Here is a 23,595-nt window from a genome sequence, read left to right on the forward strand (position 1 = left end):
TTTTATTATTATTACAAGACTGCTTTTCTAACAATACTGAGAAGGTGATGAGATATTCACATCTGTAAGTGATTTGTAAAAGACCAACACTGTACAACTTGTACAAGATGGTTCAGACACTAGCCAATAGGAATGATATAACACAGTCATTTTTAATGAGGTCATCTTTAACTGACTTGTGGAAGAACATAAAGAACACACGAATGGGCTGGAGCCACATATACTGTATTTAAAAATTAATAATCACACTCAATATTTTTTTTCCATAATTTATAAGGACACAATTCAATTTGTTTCACAATTGAAAACAGTTCCCTCGTGTGTTGATAACATGCCTCTGACATGTTTTTGTCATAATACCCAAAGGATCAAGAACTACTACATAGTACACTTTACACTGTTGCTGAAATTAGTCTCATGTCTCAACATACACTACATAATGCAACATACAATGTAACTTTCTAAAAAAAAATAAAAAATAAACGTGATAACACAATCAAAGTGTATGTATGGTATAACCTGTATCGTATACATTTTCCAGTATTACAGATGTGTAAATGTCACCTAAAGTTGCCAGCACCCATGAAAAGAACTCCCATAATGCTTTACTGTCAGTGTGAAGTGGAATTTGATTGTGGTCAAGCGCATGCCTACATCGCTCTCCCACTACTCACGTCTACAGTGGCCTACATTGTGCAAAAATAATAGGGAAAATAAAAAGAAAGGATTGTTTGAACAAATTAGGTGCCCACGTACAGTAACAGAGCAGAATGAGCTATAGGGCTACATCTTGGTCCAATTATGTCCAAATGTGAACAGCATGATGAAAGGCCAATTCTAATTAAACCAGGAGATGCATTGGTTGATTCATGGATCAGACACCTGTTGTTCATTTTCCCTTTCAGCTCCTTGTTAAAGAACAGCAAACTGTGCAAAAAGTACTTAAATAAAAGAGAAGGTCAAATTAGGTTAACCTGTAAAGGTAATATTGCATTTTAGATCTTCAAATTTTACCCAGAAGCCCTAACCCCTAACTTTTTTGGAGTATGGAACTGTAGAACACAGTGAAGACAGTCATCATCAAGCAGAGAAAAACTGCCCTCTAAAATTTCCAAAAACATGAGAAGAAAAACTGGTCAGGATGGCTGTATTATTCGTCCGTATTATTCACATAACTGGGCTGTGAGTTGGGACAACACGAAAACATCCAATATTTAAAAAAACAGTTGTACCCCACTATTCGCGGGGGATAGGGACCGGGGCAGACTGCAAATAGTTAAAATCGGCCAATAATAGACGCCCAATTTTAATTTCATTGCATTTTTTTCCCCCAAAAAAATCCTTGAATGAGCAGAGATATATCACCAATAAGTGGTTTCAATTAAAAACCTGCATTGCCCCCGCCCAGAAAATCTGTGAATAGGCGAATCCGGAGGTGTCGAATGACATACAATTTTTCCCGAAAGCTTGCAGTAGAATTTGATATTTTCAAGGACTAACAAACAAAGCACATAGTATACCCGTGTGTTACTCTTCCAACTGCCGGTCTCCCCACCCATCCATAATTAATGATGACTTGATGGCAAACAGTCCGTGTACTGTTGCCTACTGTTGGCCATGCTGGACAATTCAAAACAGCAGTTGACAGCAACAGCATTGTTGTACATTGTGTCCCATGTAACACTTTATTAGCCATGTGCAGGGTTGTTGCTACAAACAGCTGGCCACACAGGATTTAGAAGTTAACATACTGTACGTACATTATGTACAAATTCTTAAGCACATAGCAGCTGCTACACAGTATGAAGTTACTCAGCTGCCTGCTATTTAACTTGCTCATCTGGGTGGATTTTTCCAAAGTGACAATGTTTTTCACTGCGATCTGCCAAAGCACTCACTGTAAGCAAATGATTTAATGTGAGTTGTTCTGGGAGTTTTCTTTCTCACAATTAGAAAAACTCTTCAGTCTTCTTCATTTATTCTTCGTTTAGGAGCTTTTGTGTCTCCTCCTGACCAGTTTCTGATACATTAACCTTTATTTATTTATTATCTTTGAATTGTGCGCCCATTTTTAAAACAGTTTGCTCGACAGTGGTACCTAATCGTATAATTTGTTCCATGATGATGATTGTGTAATCGGCAATTGGTGAGTCAAATCGGGGACGAGCTGAGCTACTGCTATGGGAGCTACGAGACCAGCGAAGGCTTCTGCTCTACTCTGTCCAAACATTGTTGCTTCAGTTCTGATTATAAATTGTTCAGGGCTGTGAATCAAGGAGGGTGTGTTTGGATATTCAATCTTCAATGCTTATTTCTGTGTATTTCCCACAAGTCACATGACTTTGAAGCCAATACTTTCTGATCTTTGATATTACTGGTTTGCCACTTCATAAAGACATACTGCTCCAGTTCAAGGTGGATGCAATGGGATTGCTCTTGTAAACTCCATAGCATTTTCCCAACATTTTGATCTGAGGCCTACGGAAGGCAGTTTCCTAATGGCAATGGATGTGAGTATTTTAGAATTTGTTTAACCTTATATAAGGTCATATAGAAATTCAGATCAAATCAGTCCAAGGTAGCTAGGTTAAGTAGTCATGTCATGTCGTATTTATAGCTTGTTGTCAATACATTACTATAAAACGGATTGAACAAAGTGTTGTTTTAGGTTCTTTATCCACACATAGTTTATACAGAAAAATATTTTAATTGGAATGTTCAGTTGCCGGTGGAAAATCCATCCAAATGAATGGAAAATGCTGGCTGTAAGATAATGATTTCATTTGTTGGTATACTTTTTTCTCTTTCCTTAGTCTCCTCCATCTAACAATTTATCTATTGAGGGCGCGCAGCCCCTGTCAGCCATGGCCATGAACTCACAGGCACTTCCGTCTGATTCAACTTCTTCTGATTACTATCCATGGACATACCAGAATCCCTGTTTCCCGGGATTTCAAGGTAAAAAGTGTTTGTACTAGTGTCTCCAAATATGACAGCTCTCCGTTTTGTCCCCTTTAAAGCAAGTACAGTTAAACTTTTACACAATCTGGACCAGAATTTGTTTCAGAAAAAAAAGCTTTACGGTAGCACAAACCAAGTAGTGGAAACTCCATTTTATACAAATTGACCTATAACCAGAATTTTCTCAAAACAATACGCCTTTAAAGTAACACAAAAACTTGAGGTCAAACAATCCCGCGTGGCATCATCATCATCATCTCATGAGACATGAGCTTCGTGAGCATCGAATGGATTAACTGTCCTGGCACCACAGAGGAGCACTAGTGATGGCAAAGTGGAATAAAAAGATGAAGGACCTGGATGGAACGAGGTAAAGATTATCCCAAAAGTCACTATAAACTTCCTTGTTTCTATTTCATTCAGATATCGTTCAGAAGTGAGGTAATCAGCACTTGACAATTAATCTTTGCGGTTTTTGCAAGCATATCATCATTCCCTTGCCCATCGCTCACCAACTGACACTGGAGTAGTGTTGAAAAATTGCTGCCCGGCAAGAGTTTATTTTTTTGTTCCCGACTAAAGTTAAGCACCAGTTTGAGAGGCTTTATGGTCCTCATATTGCTCCAACGTGGAGTAAAGTTTCCTCTATCCATGGGAAACGTCTCAAAACAGGATCTGTTCTTGTCAAATCACACAGCGGAAGGCCTACTACTACCACCACAGATGAAAACCCAGAACTCTTAGAACAGGCATTCACACAAAGTCCCATCTGGATGGTTGCACTGGAACAACAAACTATCAATTCAGCGGATGCTTCGGACAGGTATACAGTGTAAAGCTTTACACATACCAACTTCAGATGGTTCAAAAGCTTCAAGCTCAAGACCTGGAGCGTATAACCTGTACTCCGCATTGGAGAAGTGAGACAGCCCCAACACTTCTCAAACCTCAAACTGGCACTGAACTGCAGTTGGGGACAGACAAACTTCTTGCCAAGTGGCAATTTTTGAAAAAGATAAATAAATAAAATGGGAACTGTATACTGACTTTTGGGAAACCCTCTAGTACACACATTGCTTGTCTTGGGTCCTCAGTAAAATGTTTCTAATAATAGAAGGCGCTGTGATTGAGTGTCATCCACATTTTCAAGTCAGCTTCATGGGATAGGCTTCGGCTCCGCGTGACCCTGAAATGGAGAAAGAAAATGATTACAAAATGGATGGAAGGCTTGATGCATAGTCATAAAAGAAGAATCGGGGTTTTCCGTTCCATGGGAGCCGTGCTCCCACGACACGCACACACAGTCTCACCTTTTCTATTGACTTTTAAAGCCAAAATGGCCACTCCTGATGTTCTGGCCAAATTGGCAAATACCTATTGCTCCCTCTCACTGTACATAAAATAATCAATAAATTAAAACACATCCATGCATCCAGCCACTGAAAACACATTTAAAACATAAACATATTCTTAGCCTAATAGTATAATTGCCAAAGTATTTTTTAACTGTCACAATATCAATCAAAAAATACTAATGCGCTTGCTAAAAATGTTTTTTTTTGTTTTTTTTTCTTTATGTCTGTGTAGATACTCCAGCTCATGGTAATCCGCAGAAGTTGAATCGAGGCAACTTGACTCCTAATGTTTGTTGAAATTGTTGTTGGTGGGGTGGCGGTCCACCAACACAGCCAAGGTCTACAAATAGTCATTTCTGATTTAACACTCAACCAGCTTTCAAAACACTTTTTCAGGTGCTGCATTCTGCTACCAGAATGAAGGAGCGCAGGTTGTGCCAATCGCCATGACAACTACACGGCCAGGTAAGATACAAAAAATACTGCGAAAGAAAATTCATCAAAATGAATTAAATATTGAAGTGGTTTGCATAGTCTTAAGTCGTAGATAACAAAATGTTGTACAAACGACTGATGGAAACCACAAACATTAACCCACTGAGCACTAGATTCAGTCTAAAAATGGTGTCAAATAGGAAGCCATTAACCTGTATGCATTTCCTACAACGAACACGGATGGTCTCCTGGCGGATGTGCCAAACCTGGATCAGAGCATCAGTATGCTGCTAGATAGTCATGGGTGTAATGTTGCATAATGTCCCACAGGTGCGTGGGTGGAGTCAGGTTTGGGGAATGGGTGAGCTGCTGAAATAACGCCAACGCCTTTGTCATCCAAAATCTGCTGACATATTCCAGCAATGTGAGGCTGTTTATTGTCATGGAATACCCCAGGTCCAACTGCACTAACATACGGTCTGACGACGGGTCTGGGGATCGTATCCTGTCGCCCAACAGCTATCAGGATACCTCTGGCGAGCACATGGAAGTCTAAGTGGCCTTTCAAGGATTTGCCGACCCAGATCATCAATTACCCATCGTTCTCCACAACCTCCTACGCGATGCTCACATCTGTCACATGCTCATGTGAACCTACTGTCATCTGTGAAGGGAGTAGGGCAAGTGGTTTTGCAGATTGAGCAGAATCACAATGCACACAACTGGCCTGTTGGGTCAACTTGACTTGGGCATTGCTCCTCTACAGCCCACCTCGACCTCTCCTGGTGCACTGGCCTGTTGCCTAGTGTCTCCTCCATGCTCTGACCACAGCACGAACTGATTTGCCATCTTGGAGGAGCAAATTATGTGCACTGCGGATACTACCACACAGTACCACGACTGGCGAAGGCTCTGGAAGAATGTAAAACTAGCTAAGAATTAGTGATAAAATATCAGGAGAGAGGAATGGTCTGTGGCCGCCACTTATGAATATAAAGCCCGTCATTAATACTTAAGTCTTAGTAATTTCCTGTTGTTTACACGTACTGCTCATCCCATTTGCACAACAGCAGTTGAAATTGATTTACGATTGTTATACTGTAGCTTTCTGACTGCAGTTTTATATCCTGGAAGTGTAATTGACTTGAAATGAATAGGTATAAATATAAAGTAAATATAAGTACAATGGGTACGGAAAGTATTCAGACCTCCTTAAAATCTCCGCTCCTTTGTTACATTGCAGCCATTTAGTAAAATCATTTAAGTTCATTTTTTTCCTCATTAATGGACACACAGCACCCCATATTGACAGAAAAAAAACAGAATTGTTGACATTTTTGCAGATTTATTAAAAAGAAATAAGAATAACTGAAATATCACACAGCCATAAGTATTCAGACCCTTTGCTGTGCCACTCATATATTTAACTCAGGTGCTGTCCATTTCTTCTGATCATCCTTGAGATGGTTCTACACTTTCATCCACCTTCACTTGTCCACATGCAAACTTTGTTTTTTTGTCCTTAAAAACAGAGCTTTTGGAAAACTACAGTCAGAGTGAAGACGTTCTTGTTTAGAGAGACTCAACTGTGACCTCTAATACTCATGGTCGATTATTGATGTTGTCTCTTGGGTTCTGTATAGAGCAGTGCTGATTTTAAACGTAATCCACATCTAGGAATGGAGGAGTCAGATTGTGCAGCAGCGCATCCAAGTCTGCGGATGCTGCTTTTAGTTTAAATTACCTGATCCACGCTGTCTTGTATCTGTGATCGAAGGTCAGTCTTTTTTGGGTTGTGACTTTAACCGGATCATTTTAACTTACCTTTTAAGCTTCATATTTGTTGTATTGTGTGTTATTGCTTCTTTGTGTTTTGTACGGTGTACTTGATTATTTTATTATTATTTAGCCTTTAGGCCTTGTTTGATTTTATACCCTTTCAACTGGCAGACATAATCTTGTCATTTTTTAGATTTGTTTGTGTTTTTGCCCTTTCACAACAAAAAGCTTTTAACTAACATGAATTCTTGTCATTAGTATAAAATATCCAGCCATTTTTATGTTGAACCCTTGAAATTGCAGTTTGAATTATATAATCTGGTAGAAAATGTGTTGAGTCTAGAATGACAATTACAGTAATTGTATGATTCAATCAAGTAAATAGCAAGGAATTAAAAAAAAAAAAACCTAATCATTGTAATGGGTTTCAATTGGCCCAAATGGACATGGTTAATTAAAGCATATTAATGATATATTTATTGGAAATTAAAATCTGACAATATCTCCACTCATTGAAAGTTTATTTATATTGCATTAACACAGCTTTAAAAAAAAAAAAAAAAGATACAAGGTGCACACAAATGCCCAACACAAGAGTCCAGAGTGTTGAATTGATACATTTCTTTGTATGCAGTTTAGTGGCGCAGTAACAACATGTGGCAGCGAAACACTTTACTCTTGATTGTTTAGTTGAATGATGATGAGTCCAATTAGTGTTTTTAGCATAAAAAAAAATTCTGCATAAATAGAGTACAAATAACCTGCTGTGTTTACTATCTCTGCTGGCTCCCCAGGTGACCTGACAGCCTCCCAGCTACAATACACTGGGCCCATTTTCACACAGGCTGTGCCAAATGGCAGTGTTCCCCGTAAACAGTCAGAACGCAGCTTGATGAAGAACAGGTAGAGGAAATGTCATTCTAATAAGCTTAGATGATAAATTGGTTACATTAATCTTAATGGTTAGAATAGTTTATAATAGATAAAACTAGGGTTGCAAATTCTGGGAATGTTCAAAGTTGGAAGCTTTCCATATTGGAATTTATGGTAATCAATGGGAATAAACTAAAAATTGAAGGCTGTGTTCCTAATGGGGAACTTAATCCGGATTAAAACCAGATCTCATGCAAGAATAGTTGAATATGAATTGCCTGACAGGGTTAGCCATAATGCTTGAGGGAAGATGCTTTTTTATTTTCATATTGAATGGGATTTTTTTTTTTTTTTTTTTTTTTAATCTTAACATTTTGTGTGAGACTTGGATGGGGGTGCATTTTTTGTTAATTTTTATTGAGTTGGGATGGGGAAAGAGTAATATTTCACTCAGCGTTTGTTTTTGTTTTTCAATTAAAGAATTGATTTGTTTATATTTATGCTTAAATCAGATACCTTTAAATGACCCCCAATTCTCAGTTAATTACCCACAATTCTCATAATTCCCATGGAAAGTTTCCAATTCGGAATATTTCAAATATTCCTCATCTTCTCATGGAGATTTAACAAAAACTTTCCATCAATTTACCAGAACCTTTGCAACCCTAGATACAACCAGCATATTCATGTTATATGTTGTAAGGTTTTTCTGCAGGTAGCGCTAACGTTAAAAAATAGAAGAAAAAGTGCTGTTTCACAAATACAGCGTTTAACAATAGTATTATTGTCAGAGGTGCTGACTTTTTTTCCGTATGTGCCCCTTTTTTTACGCTGTGTGCACCTATGTGAAAAATGTGCCCTCTGTGCACCCCAATTTGCCCCTGAACAAAAATGTGCCTCACCACTTTGGCCCACACACGACTTGAACATTTTCAATCAGGAGCCCCACCACCTCGTAGACGATTGGGTTTCGGGCATAGAATAAGCTAGAAATGCGAGCGCTAATGGTTTTTTATATGTGCCTTGTAATTTGTTGGCGAATAGCCCAGGTTGTACCCCACCTTTCGACAAAGTCGGTTGCTCCAGCTCACCCGTGACCTTGAACAGCACACTTCGTAGAAAATGGCAAATTTTATTTATACTTGCTCCGGTTAATACATGTGAATTTGTTTCATTTGTAACTCTAGGGAAGCTGCCCGTGAATACAGGAGGAGGAAAAAAGTTTATATTCAAGATCTTGAGAAACGTGCGGAAAAGCTTGAAACTGAAAATTCGGTTTTGAAGGAAGAGCTTAAAACTTGGAAGATGCATGGTCAACAGAAATTCCAATAATTAACTCACAACCGGCTGGAATCCTTTTGCTGCATTGCTCTGGCTCATATAAAATGTTTATTTTATTTTATTTTATTTTATTATTGGGACAGATCTGTACAGAATGCACTGAATAATACACTTGAGTGTTTTGCTTCAGTGACCCTTTGTCATGTTAGTTCACATTAAATACAAAAGTCAGCAACTCATTCAGTGACATTTTGACAGGTTTCTGGAATTGAAAAATCCCAATGAATAATGCCTGCCATAATGCAGGCAATGGGGAAATTGTCAGTGTATAATAGAATTTCTTATGTATGAAATTGAGTTAAATATCAATAAAGAGAACTAGTTCAATGTGTTTACCAATGATAGCTTCTTAGTATTGTGCAAGAATCATACTGGAAGGATATTGTGAAAAAATGACTTGCTCTAATACAGAGAATACCTGAAATAAACATTTTAAAGGAAAAAAGAGTTTACACATTTTATCATCTTTGCAAAGAGGTCAGATAACATATACCGTTAAAACTGTGTCACGATATCTGGACCGGCCGTCTCAAATACAGATAGACACCCCCCACATGCAAATGCAACAGAACAATAAACACCACAGCGAGGCCCAGCCAAATAAGACAGTGGTGGGAAGTGACAAAGTGCAAACACTTTGCTGCAGTACTTATTGACCTGTGCGTGAGTATTTTTCCGACTTTTTACTTTTATGCCATACATTTGAAAACATCTCTACTACTTGCTTTGTCAAAATAGGCTTCTTACTTTTTTCAACCACCACGGAGCATAACACAATATGAAAAAAATGTAAACAGGGAGAGGTAAAAATCAGCGACATGGAGGAACGTGAACCGAGGACCATTAAGGAATACAATCAAATTTGGAGATGATGACATGTAAGACATGGACGAGCTTTGCCTTTGGTACTTGAGTCTTCAGTATGGGGACTTCCCCGATTGAATCCACCACTTAATACCACCACTGTCGCGTCGCAATTACAGAAACAATATAACGTACATAATCTGGACCAGTTCCGAATATTTGTTTTATCAAGTTACATGACAAACAATGTCAATAAAATACATCCTATACCAGAGATGGCTATCATTAAACGTGTAAATGTGTGCAGAACACTGCAGGTGTTTTACTAGTGGAATTTGTAACAAGTTTTTCTTTGACCAACCATTCAGAGATGGACAAATGCTGATATCATTGAGGGCCAATTTAAAATCTGATTGGTAAAAGAAACAAACAGTCCTCTTGTTACTAGTTTTAAATTACAGCGGCCAGCACTACAGATTCTGAAGACCCCGTGTAGATTGTTACTTCCATAAAACACGACTGGAAGCAGTGCAGCCAAGAAAAACACTATGAAATAAAGAGAAGACAATTGGAAATAATACAATTTCACGGAACAAACACTAGAAAAGGTTGTGCTTGTAAAAGTCTTTGGGCCAACAGAGAAGGCCTTACACACACCACTTGCAAGATTTTATACACCCGAATACTCCAGTGAAATGCAATACGAACTGTAAAGGACAGGCAGTATACAGTAGAAGATGGATGGTTGGAGGGTTTATGTCAGGCCTATGTGTCACGCTCAACACTACCTGCTTTTCATTAAATGTTAAAATCCAAAATGTTGTTAGGTTATGTCATGTTTGTTCCCTGTTGACGACAAGTGCAGACAATACAACATTAATTTCACTTTACCTTTGATTATTAAGGGACATTGCTAGTGTCATGGTTCATACAGAAGACTTGGATGCAGCGAGCTCGACGCATTGAAGCAAGTGAGGTAAACGGAGTGCATGACTTGGCTGCAACCAGCAGAGATGTTGATTTCATATCCAGTTTGCTGTCTAAAGCACTGTTTGCCAACAATTTTTTTGAATTGGGAAAATCACGGAAAACAACACAAATGTCACAAAAATGACATACCGTATACTAAAATAATGATCTTGTCTCGATTTACTTACAAATGGACTTACTACTGTACTTGTACTACATGCATGGGATATTCAGTCGGTGAGCAATGTATTTTTGCACGTGTTTTTACAGCTACCAATGTATGTCATACCGTTACTGTGAAAAATATTGAAATATAAATGGGAGTAAAAATGTATTATCAGACTGTGATTTTTTGTTTTGCTTGCTTAAACAAGCTTATTAAAAACTATGACTCCTGAAAATATATTTGCGTAGAATAAAATGTAAACAGCACTATACTGTAAAATGAAATGGTCACGTCACATACTACTACAATGCCGCAAGGAGTAGTCATTGTTCCGGTCACTTTGAATGGTTAACCAAATCTGACTTTTATTTTGAAAACCCGCGAGTGTGTTTCCTGTCCTTAAGTCTTCCGGGTACGAGATTGGATTGCGGCGTGCATTGTTGTTTTGCAGTAGCTTCAAGTCACTGGCTGCTCATCGATGTGAAGTAACGAAGCGACACTTGTAATGGTTGCTCATGTTACCTTCGTTCAGCAATGTCTCTTCCGCAAAGCAACGCCGCCGGAGGGATTCACGGGATCCTCTTGAAACTTCACGAGTCACTCGCAGACGAGGACACCCGTCGTGCGTCTTTGAGATGTCAAGATCTAGTGGGAGACCTGGGCCACACGTGCATGCTAACACCCACCGACAATGAACTTGGTAAAAAAAAAAAAAAACGTAGCGCCAACCTGACAGGAGTCTTTATTTTCCAACGCCAATGGAGCTTTGCTTATGTCAACAATGAACACGTTGTTTACAGTACAAGTTCAATGGAACAGTCATATAGGTGGCGTTATACAGAGGAACAGTCCTCTCAACAAAGTTTTGTTCAACTCTTAGTCAGTTGAATCGAGGAATTTGGACTCAAACAACAACCAATAAGAGTCCAGTTGTATGAAAAGACTTTTGAACATTTATGCACTTGTCTTTGATATCCATTTTCAGCTTCATGTAACTAGTGTGCTCTCTGTCCTCACTAGTAGTACATTGCACTCGTTGACAATTGATGTCTTAAAATGTTTTACTAGTTAACATTAGTGTGTCACTAGTAGTGCACAAATGTCAACTAGTGCACAGTTTTTTCCTCATCAGTAACATGTAGTTGTCCGATCATTTAGCACAAGGACCTTCAGCTGGATATCAAGGATGTCGTATACATGCTCAAACGGCTTTCAATACAGTTGCCTGTTTCAACAACCACGAGTCAAGTTGGCACGTTTCAATTAGTTCGGATTAATAGAGATAATAATTCCTTTGCTCATAAGCACACTTGAATTGCACTGAAACAGAAGTTGACTAAGACAAAGGTTTAGACGGGTCATCTTATACAAGAGTGTGGGAAAGTGTCCATTTGGACCGATAATGTCGTCTTGTTAACACCACTTTAAATGTATGTATGTACTGTAGGAGTGTAACTTTGCTGAAATGTTGGTGACTACTGCACGTGCCAAAAATATGTGATGAAGGCAGCCTCATGGGGGTAGGGGGTGAAATTACTTGTGCAAATGAAAACATTTCCCTTTTATTCTGTCTCGAAGCCTTACAGACATCTTTGCTGTTTTCAAAAGACTGTGGGCTGCTCGCCTTCCTCAAGAAGTCTTTGCCAGAAAATGAGGTTCGAACCAAGATACAACTAGAAAACATGTCTCATGTTGTTTAGTAATGTCATGAAATGTTTTCCCCCCAGCTACGGGATGCCAGAATTAAGACATTGGTTTTTTTGGAGAAGTTTTTGGACAAGCTTTCTCCGAAGGTCAAAGGGTGGGAGACGACATACGCCATTGACATAAGAGTAAGTCTTCTTTGGACTGCCAGATTATTTAAAACATTACTTTATAGGACTGATTGCAAACCCCACCACCCTTGAGAGCTGCACGTAACAAAAACTTTGACTGAAATGCTCAATAAAAGAATGTGACTTATTTTCCTTCCTGCAGGACACATGTATGATGGTGTATACAAAGGAAAAAATGGCCAAAAGTAGGACTGCAGTACTGGAACTTCTTATTAAGGTTGGTGTTATTTTTTTTATTTTTATCAGACATCAAGCTTTTGTACTGCCTGAATAGCATCACGTCTTTACAAATGCATAAAATGTATCCTCTGTCCGTGTTAGTGAGAGTCTTAAAGATAAAGAACTTGGGGATACTGCTTTTCATGAGCCTCAGTCTGGTAATTAACAACTTGTACTCAATAGGTTCTCCTAACAACAAAAGCTTCCACTGTGGTGGCGGAGTTGAGAATTGGTGACATATTCACAAAATTTTACAGCGAACTTTGTCAAAAGAGCAAACTTCCAGATTCAGGTAGGTTTTTGACTTATAATGATGAATTATCAATCATATTATCATTGGAAATGCTTCTTTAAGAGGTGTTATTTTCCTTTTTTTTTTTTTTTTTAAATATTCTGTAGTCCTTAGCACCATCTATGAATTGCTGGGAGTTGTTGCAGAGGTTCACCCCAGTGAGATGGTCAACTACTCAGACAAACTCTACAAAGCCTATCGGGGGGAGCTCAAAGAGCAGGTATTGCAGCTTAAAAGACAACTGTACTGTTATCTTTTTTTTTTTTTGCCATGTTCACAAATAAACAGAAACTAGATCATAGGGCACAGACCACCACCAAGGCCAGTAAATCCTCTTTAAGTATAAGCCTTTATTTGGGTAAAGCATCAGTTATTCGCACATTTTCACTATTCGCGACAGAGCTCGGTTACTGTCACTGTGTTGCTTTGTTCAATTTGCAGCTTCAATTTGGCCTTTTTTTAGTTGATTTATTTTTACGGTTGCTGTTTACTGTCATTTTTGCAGATGACTTCTACAACAAAGGAGCCCAAACTGATTGTAGTTGCTGGATGTTTGAGAGGACTTACTGCTCTCATGGTTAACTTCACTAAAACAATGGAGGAAGGTGAGCTCTGGAGCCGTGTTACTTGCATAACGCGATTCGGAAATTTTGCCTATATTTTGTCACATCTCTTTATTATTCAGTTTTGTCTGTTGGATAAATGACCAGTGTGTGTCTTTGACTTTTAGACCCAGCTACATCCAACGAAATCTTTCAATATTCTCTAAAGGCGATAAATCCACAGGTAAATGCCCTTGGGAACGCGAGCATGAACACACAGTGGTGTCAAGGGCTGCCTACTTTGTGTACCTTTATTCATCCTACTGCAACAATCAACCATCTTTGAGTATTTTGGAAAACTCTGTATAACAAAATGTATTACTATAATTGTTATTTGTATTATAATTGTTAGTAGTAGCTGTAGTAATATTATAATCTAGTCAGGAGAATGCTTCCAAATACAGTATTCCCCTTTTACAATGTCAGCAATGCATTGAGTGACACTGTCAGAAAGGGATTAATGGAACAATATGTTTTACTGTGGGTCTAGTTTGCCATGGTTTCAAATAGGGGTGGGCAAAATATGGCCCGGGGGCTACAATCCATCCCATTTACATTAACACAAGTCCTGTAATAATTGTTCTTTTAAGCTCAATGTTTTTTCCTAAAACTGTTTCAAATAAAATATGCAAATTATTGTTTTATTCATTCATCTCATCATATAATTGGTTAATTGTTTTATTTTAATAATGAACAAATAAAAACGTGTATTTACATCATCGTGTATGGGGTATATTTGTTGTATTGCTGTACAGGTTCAATCTACTGAACAGTATTTGAAATATAGTGTGTTGTTAATCTGAAAATTCACTTTGTCAATCACAAAAAAAACTTTTGTTCTAGATGGAAATGAGTCGATATGCTGTCACGTTTGGTGAGGTTACGCTTTTCGTGTCATTGTGATTTTGAAACACTCTGATTAATAATTATTAATAGCTCTGTTTCTTAAACAGCTGGGCTTAGATTGTTCTCCAGACATGCGTCCCAGTTCAGCCGTAGCCTCATAACCCACTACAGAGAGGTGTTTGATGCCATGTCCAAGCTCTGTGGTCACATCAACAATGAGATGAAAAAAAACAGTTACTATGCACTCGAAGCCTTCCTCAAGCAGGTGAATAATTTCATTCACTAGACTTTCCACATTGCACCAAATTTCTTAATAAAGCTGTTTGAATTTGTTTTTCAGGTTTCCATGCTCGTGGCGGAAAATATTGAAGAGCACAAAAGCAAGTTGAAGTTTTTCATGCAAAAGTTTTGCAGCATCATAAAGACCATGGAGTCAACCCACAAAGAACTATCCATTGCCATACGAGGATATGGATTGTTTGCAGCGGTAAGTTTGTGCGCATGGGGCAATAGTGAATGTCAGTAATTTTAATTTCCAAGTTCAAATTTGAATTCTGTGAATCATGTTGTGTGTATAATTTTATCTCTTTTTAAGCCATGCAAGAAAGTTTGCCCACAAGATGTGGAGTTGATGTACACAGAACTGATTCAACGCTGTAAACAGATGTACCTGACTGAGTCTGATAGGGAGGACGAATCCTTCTACCAGCTGCCCAGCTTCATGGACTCTATAGCGTGTGTCCTGATTCACCTGGACAAGGTCACAAACTCATAAACTCGTAATACCTTTCTTTTTATTCCGCTTCTGGCCCTCAAAAATGATCTTTTTTTCATCCACAATACTACTATTTCTAAAATTCCCCTACAACTTCACATTGAAAATTTCTGCTATTTTGGAATATTGTTTTGTATGACCCGCCCCCATGACCTCAGATTCCAGAGGTGTACACTCCACTACTGGAACGCCTCCTTGTGGTGCAGATTGACAACTTCCCTCAGTACAGTGAGAAAATGCAGATCGCTTGTTCCAGAGCCATCATTAAAGTGCTGGTGGCCATGGCCTCGAAAGGACCTGTTCTGTGGAGTTTCATTAGCTCTGTGGGTAAGTTGACCTGAGTTCAAAATGGCTACAATGAATCATGCAGTGTGGGTGCAAGGTGAAAGGGACTTCACATAAAGGGCAGATAAGGACAAAAAAATTCAGAGTAAAAAAAGTATCAAACTTTTTATTCAGGTGGCATTTATTGAGGTATAGGTCAATTTTTACATGATAATCACTTATGGTTCATTTTATTTTCTCATATTTTTAGTGCACCAAGGATTGATTCGTGTTTGTTCTAAACCCATCATCAACCCTGAGGTCAGTTTACTGTAAATGTTCTTTGTTTACGAAGTGGAATCCTTGCACATCTTGTTTTCATAAATCTCTTCATAAGTAATTTTTTTTTCCTCAGGGCAAACGTAATGAAAATGATTTGTTTGGCTCTTCTGAAGTTCATATTGGAAAGTGGAAGGTTCCGTCCAGTAAAAACTATCTCGCCCTATACAAAGACCTACTAGATTGTGATCGGTTGAAGGTACAATACAATTACTAGTGCTTTTTCCACCACTTCCCACATTGCTTGTTTAATGAACAAGCACATAAGTACAAAGGAGTACTGTGTTTGGGCCACAGTGAAAAGATGACATACAATTTCTTTCTTGTAAGATTACGACCTCAATCTCGTAATGTTGATCTCCCCCCCCGTGTGGCCCTAACACTCCTTTGTATAAAAGAAACCCCACCACTCTGTGGGTGTAAGAAAGTGGTTGTACATGGTTGATGAATTCTGGAGTACATTTTTGCTTATATGCTCCTCCCCTCACATTTGTCTGCTTCCACAGGATTCAGGATTTTTGGACGGAGCTTTTGAAAGTCAGAATGCAGCTCTTGTGTCCTTGAGTCGCATTCTTTACGATGAGCTAGTCAAATCGATTCTTCTAATCATTGATAAATTAGACTTGTCTTTGCAAAAAGTCACATCAAGAGAGGAGGTGAGTGGTTGCCCTTAGTGGACACAGTAACTGCATACTGTTTAACAAACAAGACTTGGTGTGTATGTACTTGACACCTGTCTCCTTATCCTTGTCAGGCTCCAGGTGATATATCTCATGTCGCGCCTTCTTCTGACCCTGCCGCTCATCTTTTGCCCAATAAGATGAAAGACTTCACTGCCTTTATCAATTTAGTGGACTTTTGCAGGTAATGTAGATGCAACACAGAGTTCCAGACAGCAAATAGCGAAGACAGTATACTGTATTTGTATTCTCGCAGTAGTTTCACGATGCATTGACCTAGTGATGTTCTTGAAGTCTATTACTTTTTTTATTGTCAGCTTTAATTTTAACCCTCATCCCAACAACCCAGGATCCGTATATAAAAAAAATGTCTAAACTATTAAATGCACAGACACTTCATCGAACACCATTCAACCTATGAATGGACATTCAAGCAGATTTCCTTGATGGATGAATGGAACTGTAATTGTATTCCTAGCACATCTGTACAAAATAATAAAGTATATTAAGTGCAACAGATCATGCCCATTTCCATCCACCTCGCTTTGTTGAAACAACTGAGACCTCTCTTTTGTGTTTGCTTCTGTAGTGAGCTCTTGCTTCATAAACATGTCGAGTATTTCCAGACTTGGATGTACCCCTTCAGCCATAAACTTATCCTCCAGTCAATTCGAAACCCACTTGTCAGTGGTTTTTACAAGTTGCTCTCTGTCACCATGAAAATTGCCAAGAGAATTAAGTATTACCAGGTAATTTATCGCCACACAACATTTTTAAGTTATCTATTTTGCTGTTTTGCTTTGACGTGAAGAGTTGTTAAGGGCTCACAAATGATACATATTTAAATGTTTTTTCTTTCACAGGGAGTTGGCTTTAACAGCTCAGCTTCATATCAGAGTGACACAGTGAAAAGTGCTTGTTTTGGACTCTTCTCAAAGTTTGGAAAAGAGGTAGAAGCTCTCTCAATTAATCAAATGAACTGTGATGTTTCACCCAAGTTGTTTATCTAATAATAACCAAGCTTTTCCCTGAAACTTGTGAGTGAAATGTGGTGTCTATCTGACTAGGTCTGTGTGAGAATGAAGCAGTACAAAGATGAGCTGCTGGCATCCTGCTTGACATTTGTCCTCTCACTGCACCACAACATCGTGGCTGTGGACATGAAGGTGTACTGTCCTGCTCTGGAGGTGGGTTCCATCTTTTTATTTGTAGCCTTAGTTGACATGCTTTGCAAGTACTGGGTCGTGAAGCAGCATTTGAGAGAGATTGAGTTTACTAAAGACTAACTGCAACGGCTAATAGTTGTAAAAAGCGAGCGTTGTCTGAAGAAAATACAAGGCGACAAACTCCATGCCTTCACTTTTCCATTATGCAGGCGGCTCTGAAGTTGGGTCTTAGCCATATCCCTTTGGCTAATGCAGCTCTAGATGCTCTGGAAGGCTGGTCCAGCCATATCCCTCTGGAGACCATGCAGCCTTGCTACAAGCTCATCCTCCCTTTTCTGGATGGATACCTCAAAACCAACGCCAGCGACAGTAAGCCTTTGATTTGACAGCAAACCAACTTAATCAAATCTGTTACCTTGTTGTGGGTGGAGATACACTAACCATCTCTTTAACTTAGACAAAGACGATAGCGTATGGGAGGTGATGTCCTCTTTGTCCTCAAGAAGTGACATTGGATACAACCGAGTGATGACAAGGCTCCTGAAGAAGTCTAACCAGTTTGCTATGGTAGTATAAAGGCTTTTAGCAACCACATAATAATAAGAATTTAAAAAAAAATGCTCCTGCCATTTGCAATTTTAATATTTCCCGTAAAAAGACCTCTTGTAAATTGCACTGTTCAGCTCCTTCTTAGAGAACAGCAAATTGTACAAAAAGTACTGTAACATTGAACAGTTGGGATTGTGCATTAAAAAGTTTTAGAAAAGGTCAAATTAAGTTGAAATGTTTAGGGGTTACTTCGGTTATTTTTTAAATTTTTATTTTTTTAAAGAAAAGCACTGTTTTAACACATGTCACAAGGTCAAGACTTTATTTCTGATTAATTCAATGTTATCTTCATTGAACCAAAGTGGCTTTAAAAAGAATATTACTATTTTTTATTAATTTGTAAATTAATAAAAATGGGGCTTATTTGTAAAAAGAATATTACTAAGTGAGCTCAACTTTTGAACATGTTTGTGTATACGTTTTTATTTCTGTTCATTTTTTTTTCAAAAACAAGTTCAAGCATTAGCTGAAACGGGAAAAACAAAATTACACTATCGCCATTTCTATGCCACATGCCATGCATGTTAAGTATTCCAAGACTGTACTTTTAATATACTTGAGTAGATTTATGGTAAACAATCAACTATCCTTTATGCATGAATGCAGGAGGATGCTCCTCTTACCATGGTGAGGCTCAGGGTGGTCAAGTTACTCGGTCATTTGGGTGGGAAGCTCAACAGAAACCTTATAACTGGTATGGACTCAGACAGCTAACCCGTTGTTTCTTGTCTTGTCATCTAATCCACCAAGCAGTGGTCATTTTTATAACATTGTTGGCTGTTTTGGGCCTCTGTTCCTTCACAAGTGGTCTCATCAGAGGAGATGATGAAAAAGTTTGTGGCCTGGGATATTGAGAAGAGGCTCAGCTTTGCTGTGCCATTCACTGATATGAAGCCAGTCATCTATCTGGACCCTTTCTTGCCTCGGATCAGTGAACTTGCTCTCTCCACAAGTGACAGACAAACCAAAGTGTGTCCTTTTCCATCCTAGTTTGCGCTCAGTTAATACAAGCACTAACACCATATTCTCCTTTGACTGATCTATGATGTAGGTTGCTGCTTGTGAGCTGCTCCACAGCTTAGTCCTCTACATGGTTGGTAAGAGTGCTCAGATGGTGGAGGGAGAGAACCGTTTACCACCTATGTACAAGCTGCACAAGAGGCTTTTTCCTGTGCTGCTGCGTCTGGCCTGTGATGTCGATCAGGTGTGTATCACTAATTATAATAATGGTACGAAACACGTGTATAAAGGCGCTGTAACACAGAGCACATAATCAGCAGACTGACCGAGAGCCAGGCTTTTGTAGTTGACCGTTCATTCAAATAATTAAATGTGACAGTTTAAGGGTGTGATGGTGGAAAAGCAACACTGAATATACTGTATCTGGTTGTCAAAGCCCTCTATTGATACTGTATTAAGAAGTGATCAAGTAAAAAAGGATATTTGATGTCTCAGCTAGCAATCGGCATATATGAGAACCGCATCAACCACCGTGGAGTTATTTAAAACCGTCGGGTGAAAAAAAAAAAAAAAAAAAAGGAAAAAAAAAAAGAGTGTGCTTGAGTTCACATTTTATAATTGCAAACACAGATTGGAAGTGTGTGATAATGCAGACAATATTTCTAAATGGATATTTTTGACAGGTGACCAGACAGCTCTTTGAACCACTGGTTATGCAACTTATCCACTGGTTTACTAACAACAAGAAGTTTGAGAGCCAAGATACAGTAGCTGTTCTTGAAGCTATTCTGGTAAGTGCACACATTCAGTAAAGGGTTTAATGATGATATTCATTTGCAATCCTGCGTGAGGATTCGACAAGTATTTTTTCTGCAAAATTTCTAAATACCTATCTGCAGTTTTACAAGTTTTTTTGTTATTATTTTTTTTGCTACTATAATTTAATTTGCTTCTTGTAGGATGGTGTTGTTGACCCCAAGGACAGCACACTGAGAGACTTCAGTGGCCGCTGCATCGAAGAGTTTGTCAAATGGTCAATCAAACAAACTAGCCCCAAGCAGCAAGAGAAGAGCCCAACAAACATGAAGTCGCTGTTTAAGCGAATCTACAGCTTGGCTCTACACCCCAATGGCTTCAAAAGGCTGGGTGCAGCTTTAGCTTTCAATAGTATTTACAGGCAATTCAGGTGCGAGAATGTTCTAATCCTTGTTTCTTCACTGTACACCCAATAAGAATTTCCAGATAGACTCCAAGATGATTATTATTCTCTGGACTCATGCTTCAGTGCCAACATGTTGTGTTTTTGCACTCTCAACTCTTTTCTCTTCCAGGGAGGAAAATTCCTTGGTGGAGCAGTTCATCTTTGAAGTGCTTGTTATTTTTGTCGAGAGCCTGGCTCTTGCACACACAGATGAGCGATCAATGGGTAACTCTCCTTCACTTTAACAAACCGCGTATTGCCATCTTTATTCCTATCACAACACGCAATCCCCCACCAGGTTCTATTTTAAGATGGGTAGACAAGGAAGATCCCACTTTTTCCATTAACTATGGAAAATATAAGACATTAAAACACATGATATTACAGTTTTATGCATGCATTACATCCTTTTTAGCAAGGTGTGCTAATAGGAAAAGCAGGGCTTTTGTAATGGGTTAGTGCAGTATGAAAAGTGGTACTTTTCAATCCAGTACTCAATCCAACCTTGATGTTACACCTGATAAAAAGGCTGTATCAAATGGGTAAGATGGATGATATTTATGAAATCGTCAATGTGTGGCTGATGAGTGATGTATCCCTGACCACAATGACAAACACTGGTTGAGACAGCAAAACTATCGTCAGAAAGTTGCACACAAACAGTAGGTTCAAGACTATTTTAATAGTGCAAAGTTACCAACCAACCATGACTTTCTTTTCTTACATCCACAGGTACACTGCAGCAGTGTAGCAGTGCCATTGATCATCTGAAACGGATCATCAAGTACAAGGCCCACACTCTCAATCAGCAAAGTGCTAAGAGACGTATCCCGAGGTGGGTAGTCAACCAACAAGCACATCGTTATACAAGATATGGCACATGACAACTGTGTTTCAAATGTTAAACTATTTTAAATTAGTTTGTTCTAAGTCTAATTCACGTACCTGTTGAAAAGTGAAAGCAGAATGCTGCTTAAATACATTTCCACTACATACAGTACGTCATGCATGCACTTCCTTGCTACATGTTTGCTTGATAGCTTTTGGATGTTAATATTGCAAGTCTCAGAACCCGCTAATGATGGGAAACACAGTTGGACCACGTTTTCCCTCATCCGGACGTGGATCACCGAGGCTCTGTTCGAGTGGTGCTTGATGACGAGCGCATGGTGGCCGGGCCTGCACCCTTGGCACACATGGTCACAACCTGAAGAAGCAACTTTGGTCCCCTTTCCCATGGATATAAGCGGCCGAAATGAGTTTTCTCCGCAGGGTTCGGGCTCTCCTTGCAAAAAGGGTGAGAAGCTCGGTCATCTGGGAGGGGCTCAGGGGAGAGCCAGATGAGGTGGATCGGGCATCTGTTTAGGATGCCTCCTGGACTCCTCTGGAGTGAGGTGTTCGGGGCATGTACAAACAGGAGAAGGCCTGGGAAGGCCCATTACACGCAGGAGGGACTTTCTCTCTGCTGGCGTGGGGAATGCCTTGGGATCCCTCTGGAGGAAGTGGTTCGGGAGAGGGAAGTAGGGGTTCCCTACTTCGACTGCTGCCCATGCGACCCGACCACAGATTAACAGAAAAAGATGAACGGATGGATGGATATTTGCATTGTCATTCTTATCCCTCTGTGTCCTCTTTTAGGGGCTTTCCAGCTGAAGTAAAGCTGTGCCTGTCAGACGTGGTTTTATGGCTTCTGGAACAATGTGGTCGACCTCAGACTGAGTGTCGCCACAAATGCTTGGAGCTCTTCCATGAGTTTGTGCCTCTCCTCCCAGGTGAGATAATAATTATCCATCCATTTTCTGAACCGCTTATCCTCACTAGGGCCGTAGGTAACAATAAATATTATCATCAATAATGGCACAGTGGAATATTTTAAAAACACTTTTCTACCCTGGTGCTCTGTGTGTTTGATGTCAATTTAGGAAATAAATCTCCACCACAATGGCTAGAGGGTGTGCTAAATGATCGTGGTATGGGTTTCCTGGTCGCAAAGTTTGAAGGTGGAGGTCTACTCTCCCAACCTACTCTCAGGAACTTGATGGGCCCTTTCAGCATTCGGGCCACCCTGCAGTGGATGGACCTTCTGCTGGCTGCCCTCGACTGCTACAATACCTTCATCAGCCTGCATATAATTAAGCCTAATCACATGCTTAGTAAGTTCTTGTGGTCACCAGTAATAAACGTGTGTAAAATGTGCATGAATTTCAGTCCTAAACAGCTGTAAAAGTCATATTTTAGTTCTGAACTGGCTCAAAAAGTATTCTATTTCCTTCCCAAGACTCCAGGGAACAATCAAGTTTTCTGCAAGCTGTGCATTTCTTTTTGACTGAGCTTGCCACCCAAGAGCTGGCTGCAGCAGAGAGCCTCTTCCAACATGGCCAGAGGAACTCTCACTTCAGTCCAATAGAGGTGGACCAGTACAACTACAGCAAATGTACAATCATTGTTCGTCTGCTGGAGTTTACCACCATGGTCCTCGTCAAAGGAGGCCAGGACTTTTGCAAGGTGAGATAGATTTTTAGGCATGAAAGCCCTTTTTGTAACCACACCTGCTTTTTTGTTCTTGCTGAAAGTACCTTTCCTCACTGTTTACAGCTTCTGGAACAAGATATTTTCACCTCCATATTTTTTGAGCTGACTGCCATGGTGGTGTGCGAGCCATCCTCTGTGGGTTTCAATATGGCAGATGTGGCTATAATAAAGAACCTACCCGTAGTATGTATTCCTCTCCTCAAGGCCTTGCTGGCCTCACCATACCGTGCTCGTCTGGAATGTAGCTTGAAGAAAAGAATTTCACATAAAAGGTATGTGGATTATCTTTTTGTCTTTGCCAGTCAATTGCAGGGCTGACACACAGAGATATATTTACCGATACCTTCACTTGAGATGTATTTAAAGAATTTATCAACAAAAATATTGCCCTGGTAGAATCTAAACATAAACATTTTGGTTATGCATACATTTTTAATACAAGGGAAAACCAAATGCCCAGTATGATAAATGTCTCATATAACATTAGTGAAATGTTACGAAAATGTTCTGGATAAATGGGCAGAAATGTCTACATACACGTGCCTGTAGAAATCCAATTGAATTGAGAAAATCTCATGCTTTATAATAAAAC

General features: G+C 39.2%; 2 protein-coding genes across 3 annotated transcripts in view; both read left to right on the forward strand.

Annotated features, from left to right (window-relative positions):
- Nucleotides 1–2,373: 2,373 nt before the first annotated feature.
- Nucleotides 2,374–9,192, forward strand: LOC133469882 (cAMP-responsive element modulator-like). 2 transcript variants are annotated; one of them, XM_061757440.1, is made up of 6 exons: nucleotides 2,374–2,510; nucleotides 2,814–2,958; nucleotides 4,549–4,563; nucleotides 4,713–4,781; nucleotides 7,325–7,433; nucleotides 8,591–9,192. In XM_061757440.1, exons 1-6 carry the CDS (start codon nucleotides 2,499–2,501, stop codon nucleotides 8,733–8,735), a joined length of 495 nt encoding a protein of 164 aa, XP_061613424.1. In that variant the 5' UTR covers nucleotides 2,374–2,498; the 3' UTR covers nucleotides 8,736–9,192. The 2 variants fall into 2 exon arrangements, with proteins under 2 accessions (XP_061613424.1, XP_061613425.1); XM_061757441.1 differs by lacking the exon at nucleotides 4,549–4,563.
- Nucleotides 9,193–11,070: 1,878 nt separating this feature from the next.
- Nucleotides 11,071–23,595, forward strand: part of prkdc (protein kinase, DNA-activated, catalytic subunit) — a 36,458-nt gene continuing 23,933 nt past the window's right edge. Inside the window, exons 1-33 of the mRNA XM_061757437.1 lie at nucleotides 11,071–11,383; nucleotides 12,262–12,338; nucleotides 12,411–12,515; nucleotides 12,661–12,735; nucleotides 12,921–13,029; nucleotides 13,137–13,249; nucleotides 13,535–13,634; nucleotides 13,760–13,815; nucleotides 14,475–14,505; nucleotides 14,585–14,742; nucleotides 14,818–14,964; nucleotides 15,073–15,237; nucleotides 15,411–15,579; nucleotides 15,788–15,837; nucleotides 15,932–16,054; nucleotides 16,362–16,511; nucleotides 16,610–16,719; nucleotides 17,125–17,284; nucleotides 17,399–17,485; nucleotides 17,603–17,722; nucleotides 17,911–18,070; nucleotides 18,159–18,268; nucleotides 18,917–19,004; nucleotides 19,116–19,279; nucleotides 19,362–19,514; nucleotides 19,954–20,061; nucleotides 20,230–20,456; nucleotides 20,602–20,696; nucleotides 21,204–21,306; nucleotides 22,110–22,243; nucleotides 22,394–22,624; nucleotides 22,750–22,976; nucleotides 23,067–23,275. Of these exons, the coding sequence (XP_061613421.1) occupies nucleotides 11,218–11,383; nucleotides 12,262–12,338; nucleotides 12,411–12,515; nucleotides 12,661–12,735; nucleotides 12,921–13,029; nucleotides 13,137–13,249; nucleotides 13,535–13,634; nucleotides 13,760–13,815; nucleotides 14,475–14,505; nucleotides 14,585–14,742; nucleotides 14,818–14,964; nucleotides 15,073–15,237; nucleotides 15,411–15,579; nucleotides 15,788–15,837; nucleotides 15,932–16,054; nucleotides 16,362–16,511; nucleotides 16,610–16,719; nucleotides 17,125–17,284; nucleotides 17,399–17,485; nucleotides 17,603–17,722; nucleotides 17,911–18,070; nucleotides 18,159–18,268; nucleotides 18,917–19,004; nucleotides 19,116–19,279; nucleotides 19,362–19,514; nucleotides 19,954–20,061; nucleotides 20,230–20,456; nucleotides 20,602–20,696; nucleotides 21,204–21,306; nucleotides 22,110–22,243; nucleotides 22,394–22,624; nucleotides 22,750–22,976; nucleotides 23,067–23,275 (4,280 nt within the window). The 5' untranslated portion in view covers nucleotides 11,071–11,217. The remainder of the gene's footprint in view (nucleotides 11,384–12,261; nucleotides 12,339–12,410; nucleotides 12,516–12,660; nucleotides 12,736–12,920; nucleotides 13,030–13,136; nucleotides 13,250–13,534; nucleotides 13,635–13,759; nucleotides 13,816–14,474; nucleotides 14,506–14,584; nucleotides 14,743–14,817; nucleotides 14,965–15,072; nucleotides 15,238–15,410; nucleotides 15,580–15,787; nucleotides 15,838–15,931; nucleotides 16,055–16,361; nucleotides 16,512–16,609; nucleotides 16,720–17,124; nucleotides 17,285–17,398; nucleotides 17,486–17,602; nucleotides 17,723–17,910; nucleotides 18,071–18,158; nucleotides 18,269–18,916; nucleotides 19,005–19,115; nucleotides 19,280–19,361; nucleotides 19,515–19,953; nucleotides 20,062–20,229; nucleotides 20,457–20,601; nucleotides 20,697–21,203; nucleotides 21,307–22,109; nucleotides 22,244–22,393; nucleotides 22,625–22,749; nucleotides 22,977–23,066; nucleotides 23,276–23,595) is intronic.

The sequence above is a fragment of the Phyllopteryx taeniolatus genome, chromosome 20 (genome assembly GCF_024500385.1).
Source record: "Phyllopteryx taeniolatus isolate TA_2022b chromosome 20, UOR_Ptae_1.2, whole genome shotgun sequence".
In the NCBI taxonomy this organism is placed as follows: Eukaryota; Metazoa; Chordata; class Actinopteri; order Syngnathiformes; family Syngnathidae; genus Phyllopteryx; species Phyllopteryx taeniolatus.

What these genes read in the sequence shown, in the direction of transcription:
- LOC133469882 (XM_061757440.1), top strand. An exon ending in CATGACAACTACACGGCCAG is followed by an intron (nt 4,782 to 7,324) that starts GTAAGATACAAA and finishes CTGGCTCCCCAG; the next exon opens with GTGACCTGACAGCCTCCCAG. An exon ending in CGCAGCTTGATGAAGAACAG is followed by an intron (nt 7,434 to 8,590) that starts GTAGAGGAAATG and finishes TTGTAACTCTAG; the next exon opens with GGAAGCTGCCCGTGAATACA.